At 42.8% G+C, this 12183-nt stretch overlaps 1 protein-coding gene across 1 annotated transcript in view; it reads left to right on the top strand.

The window, feature by feature from the left end:
• LOC124802918 (multidrug resistance-associated protein 1-like) overlaps window positions 1–12183 on the top strand; it is a 370137-nt gene that overhangs the window by 315462 nt on the left and 42492 nt on the right. The window contains 2 exon segments of the mRNA XM_047263989.1: window positions 4435–4655; window positions 12070–12159. Coding sequence (XP_047119945.1) covers window positions 4435–4655; window positions 12070–12159 — 311 coding nt within the window.

Below are 12183 nucleotides of genomic sequence, written 5' to 3'. Positions count from 1 at the left end.
ATCTTGAGAACGAATATAATCCAAGAGTACAGTTCTGGAGCATTCTGAGAAGCAGAAATTATATTTTCCTGGCAGTCGTGTACCTTTTTCTCTGGACATCTGTGATACAATGCCTTGATATTTGGCCCATACATTTCTCACAGTGTAGAGTACACACACAGCTAAATTTTCAGATGTTTTGAGATTAGATTCATAGCTAAAGGTCCTGAAATTCCTATACTAGTTGCTAACAAAAAATTTTGAAACATTAAAGCTTTCGTACGTACTACATAAAATTTTACTACTTCTTCTATAATATTGTAGGCACACTTCTTGATAACCGGAGAGTATGTGTTACAAGCACATCTCTCCTTAAATATGTATTACCTAGTTTCTGCTGTTCACTTAACACAACATTCTTATTTCTCATTTTTTGCAGATTAGTTTCTACTTTCTGAAGAAGCATTTTATTGTATTAACACTGCTGGCAACATTTTGGCCATTACTTTTTTTTACACATTATTTTAAAACATTAAAGTTAGTATATCTGATCATGCATGAAGTAGTAAAAAATTGGTTTTAACCTGATAAATATGGTGTGATCAAATATGGTGCACATGGCCCATTTTAAACTTATGATGCAACTAGCAGCTTTGTATGGCCATGTGCATCACTCCTGTTACACACTCATATACCTGAAGAAGAAGTGAAAGCTCCAACTAGCTGTTACATAATTGATTTAATTATAAAATTAAAAACCTCACATTTTTACATATTTTTGCAGTGCAAAAATACAGTCCATGCACGTGAAACTCTGAGGACAAATTTGGCATTTCAGTGACACCTGCTTGCTATGTTTCATAGCATGCTTTTGCCCACCTGCTTTGGAGAGTTTGTGGTAACAGCTGTTACAACTTTATCTCATTGGAGTTTCAACCTGTTTGTGATTGCCATTCATTGATGTCTCCTGATCATCATCAATCCCGAGTAATGCATTTGCAATAGTCTTGCAGAAAGCAAAGACACTCATGTTTTGTTTTGTAATTTGAATGTACAAAGTATGAGCATTTACAAGAATATTATTGAACAGTAATTCAAAGGCCACTTTGCAGTACCACTTCACTGAATTCCCCAAGCATGAGCCATAGGTTTTCTTTTGATCTGAAAGATCAATGAAGAGTTTGGCTGTGTTGTAATCCTCAATTGTGTTAGGTTTTTTCACTTCACCTCTCCTTGTTTTTATTGCCACAAGCTCAGGTTTGTGCTTGGTTGTCAAAAAAATGACGTCTCTCTTGTCGCACAAAAACCTTAGAGTTGCTTTCCACAACGGCCATTTCCCCATTCAAATTTTTTTGTGATGATAGTTTTCAGATTTGCCCTTCTATTTTCATGGAGTGTTCCCCACTGATGGTTTTTGGTGTAAAAGTTATCTACATCGAGTGTCCTTCCAGAATTCAAAAGCGACTCCATCAACTCTAAAACAGTTGCTGTTGTTACGTCTATAGCATTAATGACTTTTCCACAATACATTTTAACATTCCAAGTATCTTCCAAGTATATCCACTTACAGCAAACACTTTGTATAATTTCACTCCATATTTGAAACAATTTTCTAGGAACTGTACTGACAGAATTGTAACCTTCCATGAAATGGAACAATTGTTTCATTGATACAGACAGCTTCACCTGGAATGAAAGCTAAAGGTCCTGGAATTTGTGTCCAGATGATTCACAAGCTTCCTAATTTTGAACATCTTGTCATGTCCATCTATGTTTCCATTGTCACAAAAATGTATGCAGCTGAGGTACAAATGAAATATATTTTGGGACGTAATAGAAAACACTCGGGTTTTATAAAATGGATTGGCACCAATAATCCTCCATTCTTGGCTTCTGATCAAGATCCATTCACAATATAAACCCCATAAAGTTCCTCAGATCATCAATGCTTATATCACTCCATAGTGTCAGTCTGGATGGTGGTGGTGGTGGTGGTGGTGGTGGTGGTGGTGGTGGTGGTTGTTCTGCAATATCTTCAGGTAGATTGTCCTAAAGTGCATTGCTTACTCCAGTTACCAGAAAAAAAAAATTGTTTAGGTTTCTGTGTACGTCAGACTACTTCATTCATGAAGTAGGGAGCCCATCAGCACAAGAGATCTCTTCAGATGACAGCTCACTTTCACTGTCTTCATCAGTGGAAGATGAAACTTTGTTTTCCCCATTTGTAGACATATTATTTGTAACTTGTTCATGTACCTTTTATTTCTTCCAATGAATTAATTCATCTTCATTACTACTCTGACTCAAGGAATGAGCACAGTAATCTAGGTCAGAGTCACTACCGCTTCCAAACAGTGATTCATCAGATAAACTCGATTCCTCCAACCATTTTCCAATTATCTCTTCTTGTGAACCTATTTTTCATAGAACATCCACAAAATATTTCTGAAAACACGCACTACAAACACCATGTATCCAAACAAAATGTCAGTGCCAGCAATCAACATGTACTGCCGCTGCACCGTAAACAGGTAACAATTGCCTGTCATCCATTACTGCCACTACAAAACCAAAATCACAATACTTTTACCACTGGCTGGTATAATGTGACACCCATTTGATTTCAGTGCTGGTGTGATCCTGTATGCAACACAGGTAAATACTCGTGAACCCTCGCATGATCGAATATGATGCACATGGCGAAAACGGAAAAACCAATGTGCATCAAATATGATGCACACGGCATTGAAGGTGTTAAGGAAAGAAGATAGTCTGAATTATTGTAGGAGAGCCACAGAAAGCCTGAACCAGAATTGGTAGACAGTTATGCAAACATAACTTACACAGAATTAAAATACATTGTCATTATCACTACACCTCCTTGCCTAAGTCCTATTCATGTTAATAATGCATTTGATAGTGAAGAACATCATGTGGGTCTTCATGAATCTTTCACATGTATTGTATAGTCAGGCGTAAATATTCATTTCCTGTCGTCATGCTAACTAGTGTTTGTGTATGTGTTTGTCAGTGTCTAACTCTACCACTTTATTATTGCTTTTGAATATTCAGAATGGACGTTGGTTTTCTTCACTCATGAGCCAAAACATTATGACCACCTGCGTAATCCAACTTTGGAATGAAATACATCACTGATTCTGCATATCATAGTTCCAAAAGTCTATTGGTTGGCTTATGAAGATATGTGGCATTAGATGTGTATGCAGAGGTCATGTAATTTGTGTAAATATCACTCCGCTGATTTGTGTATGTGATAATGGCACCGGGTAGAGACTCTGATGGGTTCCAGTGAATTAACATCAAACAAATTTGGTGGACAAGACTTCAGTGTGAGTCCACTATCTGGTCTTCAAACCACTGCAGCACAATTCTTGCTTAGAGACACATATAATTATACTGCCGAAACATCACTTCGCCATCAGGGAAGACATCAAGCATGAAGGGATGCAGATGGTGGCATGTCGTCTTTGATTACTATGACAGGTCCCATGCAAGTCGAAGAGAAATACTGCTTCCACAAGTCTGCGCACGTGGCATGGTGCACGTTTCAAGGCACTGTGCACCTGGATCCACGCGTTTGTGTCGTCGACCATCGACCTGGTGTGGCCAGAAACGTGATTCATATACCCAGCTGACACATTTCCATTGATCCATGATCCCATGTTCACTGCAGTTGTAACTGACAGTGTTGTTGCATCAGTGTGACACCACACAGGGGTCATCTGTAGTGGCACAAAGTTCCAGAATGTGCACTGAATGGTGTTTTCAAAAACATTGCCCTTTGTCAACGTTGCTTATGTCGGAAGATTTCACCATTTGCAGCCCGTATCATTACTACAATGATTCCTCATCTGCGTCTGCTCTGCTTATAGACTTTCCTTAAGTATGTCACGTTCCCGCATTGCCACCATGTGGCATTGCCATGGTGGGCAGTGATCATAATGCTTTGGTTCATCACTGTAGACCCAGAGATTATCATCTAACTTTTCATGTACCATCAAGTATTTTGGCCTTCCATTTTTGAATTTACTATTTACGTTACTTAGAAACCTCTGTTTGGCACTTCTATATGCAAGAGCAAAAACTGAAAACAACTACAGCAGAAAATTAAATATAGGTTCCATTAAAATTTAAGTTACATGTATTGCTGTCTTGTCGACAATGAAAAAGTCTTCTTTTCTCCTGGTAGAGGCATAGATTGTGCAGTCTTAAAAAAATGTGTTGGATTGTGTTGGCATTCATGTTACCCATGGTATTAATGTTGCAGGTGATAAAAACCTTGTATTAAAGCTCTAGCAATCACTGTATCTTCCATGGTTTTTGAAAGGGGTAGTGATATATTGTTGCTGATCATATACATATTTTTTTTGTGTGTAGAAATTTCTGGGGACATAAATTTATTCTATGAATGCTGGAGATAGTTTTTCCTTGCAGCTCTTGTCTCCTACTTAACTGATCTGCTGCCACTGCTGGGCTTATGGCATGCAGCCAGAACAATGCATGCAGCGATGTTGTACGGGGTTATGCGTGCACCACTCATGTTCTTTGATACAACACCCATTGGTCGAATAATGAGCCGCTTCTCAAAAGATGTTGATGTCTTGGACACTACGATGCCCCAGCTGATTTCTGATTGTCTCTATTGCTTGTTTGAGGTAATTTTTTTCTTTTTTGCCCCCATCTGTAATCAGAAATTTTAAAGTTTTCGGTAAGTTACAAATTAATGGGATCATTTTGAAAGCAGTAGATAGAAATATGTGTCTATGAGTTTTCAAAAACAGAATCAAAATAAAATACACTTTTTTCCTTACATTATTGCTTCAGTGTTAGTTAATGTAAATGTGTATGTGAATTGTGTTAGTGTTCGTTGCAGCTAAATGAAATGCTTGGTGCTAAGTAAATGTTGTTTGTTATATGAAAAATGATGTGGAGTGGTGAGTAATGTGCTAAAATACAATAAGCTCAGATACCCTGCTAAATATCTTCTGAAGTGCATAGAAGATAGCAGACTCTGATGACCCCCACCTGATTTTTTTTTGCCCCATTTCTTTTTAAAAAGGGAAAAATATTGATAACCACGCGGTAGAAACCTGCTTTGTTACTAATGTCAGGAAAGACCGAATCACAAGAAAATTTAAAGCTTATGTCATGTATGACAAACACCTATTATAAGATGATATCAACAGATTGGTTTTACCATTGCAAATATTGTAAATTGTAATCTATACCTTTGTTTCTTACTTTGTAGTTAATTGCAGTAAGTTTGTTGTGCATAACAAATGGGATATTAATGTGTTCTGCCTATTCTGTATTAGCAATAAAATAAGTTTTATTAATAGCAAATGTATGAATAAATGACTCTTGAAATGTAATTTCTGTAGTACTACTGTAGATGGAAGTACTTCAACTATCTGTGTAAATGCATACAGCAGAGACCGTGCTGGATATGCAACTGTGATACATATTGTGTAAATTGGGGGGAGGAGGGGGGAGGGGAGAAAGGAAAGGAGAGGAGTTGATGATATCAGTTTCATCGAGACTTTGTATGGAATTGGCAGTGCTGAGTGAAAATGTGTGCTGGACCAGGACTGGAATGAGGGATCTCCTGCTTACTAGGCAATTCGATTAACCACTGCGCCACCTGCACACAGTTTTTGTCACAAATGTGTGGATGTCACTCACCGGCACTGATTCCGCATGAAGTCCTGATGCAGCTGATATCATTCAGTCATAACCTTTCTTTTTTTCCTTTCTTTTTTCCCTTTCTTTTTTCCCTTTCTTTTTATCCTTTCTCTTTTTATCCTTTCCCTTTTTTGCTTTCCTTTCTCTTTTTTGCTTTCCTTTCTCTTTTTTGCTTTCCTTTCTCTTTTTTGCTTTCCTTTCTCTTTTTTTGCTTTCCTTTCTCTTTTTTTGCTTTCCTTTCTCTTTTTTTGTTGCTTTCCTTTCTCTTTTTTTGTTGCTTTCCTTTCTCTTTTTTTGTTGCTTTCCTTTCTCTTTTTTTGTTGCTTTCCTTTCTCTTTTTTTGTTGCTTTCCTTTCTCTTTTTTTGTTGCTTTCCTTTCTCTTTTTTTGTTGCTTTCCTTTCTCTTTTTTGTTGCTTTCCTTTCTCTTTTTTTGTTGCTTTCCTTTCTCTTTTTTTGTTGCTTTCCTTTCTCTTTTTTTGTTGCTTTCCTTTCTCTTTTTTTGTTGCTTTCTTTTCTCTTTTTTTGTTGCTTTCCTTTCTCTTTTTTTGTTGCTTTCCTTTCTCTTTTTTTGTTGCTTTCCTTTCTCTTTTTTTGTTGCTTTCCTTTCTCTTTTTTTGTTGCTTTCCTTTCTTTTTTTGTTGCTTTCCTTTCTCTTTTTTTTTTTGCTTTCCTTTCTCTTTTTTTTTTTGCTTTCCTTTCTCTTTTTTTTTTTTTTTTGCTTTCCTTTCTCTCTTTTTTTTTTTTTTTTTGCTTTCCTTTCTCTCTTTTTTTTTTTTTTGCTTTCCTTTCTCTTTTTTTTCTTTTTGCTTTCCTTTCTCTTTTTTTTTGCTTTCCTTTCTCTTTTTTGCTTTCCTTTCTCTTTTTTTTTGCTTTCCTTTCTCTTTTTTTTTTGCTTTCCTTTCTCTTTTTTTTTTTGCTTTCTTTTCTCTCTTTTTGTGTTTCCTTTCTCTCTTTTTGTTTCCTTTCCCTTTTTTTGTTTCCTCTACTGTTTCCCCCCACCACCACCTCTCCTGTGGTTCCCCACCCCCCACCCCTCCACCTCTCCTGTGGTGTTCCTCCCCACCCCTCCACCTCTCCTGTGGTGTTCCTCCCCCCCACCCCTCCACCTCTCCTGTGGTGTTCCTCCCCCCACCCCTCCACCTCTCCTGTGGTGTTCCTCCCCCCACCCCTCCACCTCTCCTGTGGTGTTCCCCCCCCACCCCTCCACCTCTCCTGTGGTGTTCCCCCCCCCACCCCTCCACCTCTCCTGTGGTGTTCCCCCCCCCCCACCCCTCCACCTCTCCTGTGGTGTTCCCCCCCCCACCCCTCCACCTCTCCTGTGGTGTTCCCCCCCCCACCCCTCCACCTCTCCTGTGGTGATTCCCCCCCCCACCCCTCCACCTCTCCTGTGGTGATTCCCCCCCCCACCCCTCCACCTCTCCTGTGGTGATTCCCCCCCCCCACCCCTCCACCTCTCGTGTGGTGATTCCCCCCCACCCCTCCACCTCTCGTGTGGTGATTCCCCCCCCACCCCTCCACCTCTCGTGTGGTGATTCCCCCCCCCCCACCCCTCCACCTCTCGTGTGGTGATTCCCCCCCCCACCCCTCCACTTCTCCTATGGTGATTCCCCCCCCCCACCCCTCCACCTCTCCTGTGGTGTTCCCCCCCCCACCCCTCCACCTCTCCTGTGGTGTTCCCCCCCCCCCACCCCTCCACCTCTCCTGTGGTGATTCCCCCCCCCACCCCTCCACCTCTCCTGTGGTGATTCCCCCCCCCCCACCCCTCCACCTCTCCTGTGGTGATTCCCCCCCCCCCACCCCTCCACCTCTCGTGTGGTGATTCCCCCCCCACCCCTCCACCTCTCGTGTGGTGATTCCCCCCCCACCCCTCCACCTCTCGTGTGGTGATTCCCCCCCCCACCCCTCCACCTCTCGTGTGGTGATTCCCCCCCCCACCCCTCCACTTCTCCTATGGTGATTCCCCCCCCACCCCTCCACCTCTCCTGTGGTGATTCCCCCCCCACCCCTCCACCTCTCCTGTGGTGATTCCCCCCCACCCCTCCACCTCTCCTGTGGTGATTCCCCCCCACCCCTCCACCTCTCCTGTGGTGATTCCCCCCCACCCCTCCACCTCTCCTGTGGTGATTTCCCCCCCCCCACCCCTCCACCTCTCCTGTGGTGATTTCCCCCCCCCACCCCTCCACCTCTCCTGTGGTGATTTCCCCCCCCCACCCCTCCACCTCTCCTGTGGTGATTTCCCCACCCCACCCCTCCACCTCTCCTGTGGTGATTCCCCCCCTCCCACCCCTCCACCTCTCCTGTGGTGATTCCCCCCCTCCCACCCCTCCACCTCTCCTGTGGTGATTCCCCCCTCCCACCCCTCCACCTCTCCTGTGGTGATTCCCCCCCTCCCACCCCTCCACCTCTCCTGTGGTGTTTTCCCCCCCCCACCCCTCCACCTCTCCTGTGGTGTTTTCCCCCCCCCACCCCTCCACCTCTCCTGTGGTGTTTTCCCCCCCCCACCCCTCCACATCTCCTGTGGTGTTCCCCCCCCCCCCCACCCCTCCACATCTCCTGTGGCGTTTCCCCCCCCCCCACCCCTCCACATCTCCTGTGGCGTTTCCCCCCCCCCACCCCTCCACCTCTCCTGTGGCGTTTCCCCCCCCCACCCCTCCACCTCTCCTGTGGTGATTCCCCCCCTCCCACCCCTCCACCTCTCCTGTGGTGATTCCCCCCTCCCACCCCTCCCACCCCTCCACCTCTCCTGTGGTGATTCCCCCCTCCCACCCCTCCACCCCTCCACCTCTCCTGTGGTGATTCCCCCCCTCCCACCCCTCCACCTCTCCTGTGGTGTTTTCCCCCCCCCCCCACCCCTCCACCTCTCCTGTGGTGTTTTCCCCCCCCACCCCTCCACATCTCCTGTGGTGTTTTCCCCCCCCCCCACCCCTCCACATCTCCTGTGGCGTTTCCCCCCCCCCCACCCCTCCACATCTCCTGTGGCGTTTCCCCCCCCCCCACCCCTCCACCTCTCCTGTGGCGTTTCCCCCCCCCCACCCCTCCACCTCTCCTGTGGTGTTTCCCCCCCCCCCCTCTACCTCTCCTGTGGTGTTTCCCCCCCCCCCCCTCTACCTCTCCTGTGGTGTTTCCCCCCCCCCACCCCTCTACCTCTCCTGTGGTGTTTCCCCCCACCCCCACCCCTCCTGTGGTGTTTCCCCCCACCCCCACCCCTCCTGTGGTGTTTCCCCCCACCCCCACCCCTCCTGTGGTGTTTCCCCCCACCCCCACCCCTCCTGTGGTGTTTCCCCCCCCACCCCTCCTGTGGTGTTTCCCCCCCCCCACCCCTCCTGTGGTGTTTTCCCCCCCACCCCCACCCCTCCACCTCTGCTGTGGTGTTTCCCCCACCCCCACCCCTCCACCTCTGCTGTGGTGTTTCCCCCACCCCCACCCCTCCACCTCTGCTGTGGTGTTTCCCCCACCCCACCACCTCTCCTGTGGTTTTTCCCCCCCCCCACCACCTCTCCTGTGGTTTTTCCCCCCCCACCACCTCTCCTGTGGTTTTTCCCCCCCCACCACCTCTCCTGTGGTTTTTCCCCCCCCACCACGTCTCCTGTGGTTTTTTCCCCCCCCCACCACCTCTCCTGTGGTTTTTCCCCCCCCACCACCTCTCCTGTGGTTTTTCCCCCCCCACCACCTCTCCTGTGGTTTTCCCCCCCCCACCACCTCTCCTGTGGTTTTTCCCCCCCCACCACCTCTCCTGTGGTTTCTCCCCTCCCCTCCCCCATCCCCCCTCCCCTCCCCCATCCCCCCACCTCTCCTGTGGTTTCTCCCCTCCCCTCCCCCATCCCCCCACCACTCCTGTGGTTTCTCCCCCACCCTCTCCTATTCAAATTACATAATATCTATTAGTGTGTTTGTCATAAAAATAAGTATGATGATAGTAACAAAACAAACATAACTTACAATTTCTTGTAATATTGGCCCACAAAGTTTATAAATTTTTGAACTAATGTCATGTTAAATCTTTTAATGATAAAAGTTTTATTGTGCTACTGCAATTTTGAATTTTGTGCCATTTTCAGCCTTAACAGTTGCTGTTGTAATTAAATTTAGAAATAAGTAAAAAATAACATTCTTGTAGGACTGTACCTCTCTTGATGTTAACTTAGTCCATGGGTGTTACCAACAACAGGAGGAGATACTTTAGTTACAGGTAGGTTGTAGTCGGTTGTTACCTCTGTCCAAATGAGACAATTTCCCAACGTCTCATCGATAGTAATCATTGACGATATCATCATCAAAAATGGCAGAGACCTACAAAAATACTATTTTTAACCCATTTCTTTGCTGTAATATAATGTCAGTATAATATCTGAAAACTTCTCAAATGTCGAAATTGCAGTAGTGCAATGAAAATTTTACAACTAAAAGCAAATGTGACATTTAAAAAATAAAAAGAGCTGCAGAAAAGTGAGGCCATGTTTGTTAGTTAACAGGTATGATGTCTTCCACATGAATTTAATGCAGTAGCAGTTCCTTCAGTAATAAGTGGAATAAAATCAAAATACGATTCCCACAATTTTTTGAATTCTTTTTACTTTTACTCATTGTTTTGTAAGTTTATTGCATAATAACCACATTTATCTCTCTACCTTTTCCAGATATTTCCTACTCCTTTTTTGTTTTCTGCTCAAAAGCAACTCCAGTGTATGTTACTGCATGTCCTGCGAATCATTGTGATGTGAAACTTGTCAATTTTACAGTTAAGGTGCAAGGAAACCATGACAAATAGTATAGAGACAGTATTTTATACAGGGTGGTTATAGTGAAACTGCCCTAGAAAATATTTATAAGTCTGAATTAAAATTGGCCATTGTTAATCAAAAAGAAATGTCATTACGTTTGAATGACCGAGAGCAGTAGACATATTTAGTGACCAGTAGAATGCAACAAAATGGTGCCCACATTAAAACAGTGTATGTTCAGTGTCTAATGTTATGCACAGCTTTATTCCTGGAAATTACATGTGGAACAATTTCCACCAGACCGTAATTAAGACTGAAAGGGTTTTTTGACAAAATATCTCATGAAGTCTGCAATGTAAAAGTTGATGGCAAAATGGTACGAAACAGGCTCTGTAGCAAATGAGAATCATTGCATTCATTAACAAAGTTCAGTTCTTCATTGTAAATATTTTCCATGCCAGTTGTATTTTACAAGATTTCAAGGAAACTGATCTATGCTGTAACTCACTCATTATTGTAACTTTGATTAGTGGTATGCAGAATGAATAGTTAACAGAAACAAATTGTGTTCCTATGATTTGTTTGTGAAATGTATTAACTGTGGCTTCTGTCCCTGTGTGAATAAATTTGTGGTAGTTAACTGTGTGCAGATGAGTTAGAGAATGTGATGCTTCTTTGGCGTAAAGTAGTCACAGTAATTCGAAAAATTCTGTTATGGGCTGAATTATGTGACAATTCATGGAACCCATGTTGTAGGATAAGGGGCTGGGCACATGCCAATAAAGAATGTTTTGTTAGTTTACACTGTGTAATGGTACTCACACAAAAACTGTAAGCTGATGCTTAGAAGAAGAAGCCACTGTTTTGTACGGTGTTTACTAATAATTACAGTGGCAAAGCAACAGCTGATGTGTGAATTGTTAAAATGCTGAATTGTCCAAAATTCGTTTAGTCTGTAGCTCAAACAATCTCTGCCATTCTGTAACTGGCATTAGTGCATAGTTACCAGCACTTGTATGTGAAATGTAAGAAATATTTACTATTAGTTAATGTATTGGATCTTTAAGCTTAAACATGGGTCTTCACTTTCACAGCAGTTAAATTGTGGTACAGCTTTAAAAAGGAGGCTGTGTGTTGCATTTTCAAATATTTGATGATTTTTCATTGCTCCAAAATGTGGTTCCTTGTGAGTATGTCCAGTCATAGTTTGCTTCAGTGAAATTATCCTCTGTTGTGAATGTGCTAAATAAATATTATTATTATTATTATTATTATTATTATTATTATTATTATTTACTAATGTATTATATTACTTTCTTCTAAAGAAGTCAAGAGTTTATAACTGACTGAGAAAAATGAAAACTCCCCAGGTACCCAGTTTATGGGCTGAGAAAAGTAACAGAAATCAATGTTTTAATGTTAATCTTTCTTCATTCTTTAAGAGTGTATAAAACAAGGAAATACAAAAATTGAAATACATCCTTCAGAGAAATACGCAAGCTTAGTATTATAGTAAATGTTATCACAACTTGCAAATTGTGTGTAATTAACAGATTAATAATTGAACTACACATTCATATTTTTATTACTTTGATTTATGTTCAGTGCTGACACACATTATTTTGTATATTTTTATATTTCAAAACATTTGCCTTTGCATTTCAGGTACTGGCAACCATAGTTGTTATCAGCTATAGTACGCCAATATTTATGGTAGTTATTATACCAATTGGAATTTTATACTATTTTATACAGGTAAGTTATTTTAAAATTGTTTCT

The sequence above is a fragment of the Schistocerca piceifrons genome, chromosome 6 (genome assembly GCF_021461385.2).
Source record: "Schistocerca piceifrons isolate TAMUIC-IGC-003096 chromosome 6, iqSchPice1.1, whole genome shotgun sequence".
Lineage (NCBI taxonomy): Eukaryota > Metazoa > Arthropoda > Insecta > Orthoptera > Acrididae > Schistocerca > Schistocerca piceifrons.
This window is presented reverse-complemented; position numbering and strand designations above follow the sequence as displayed.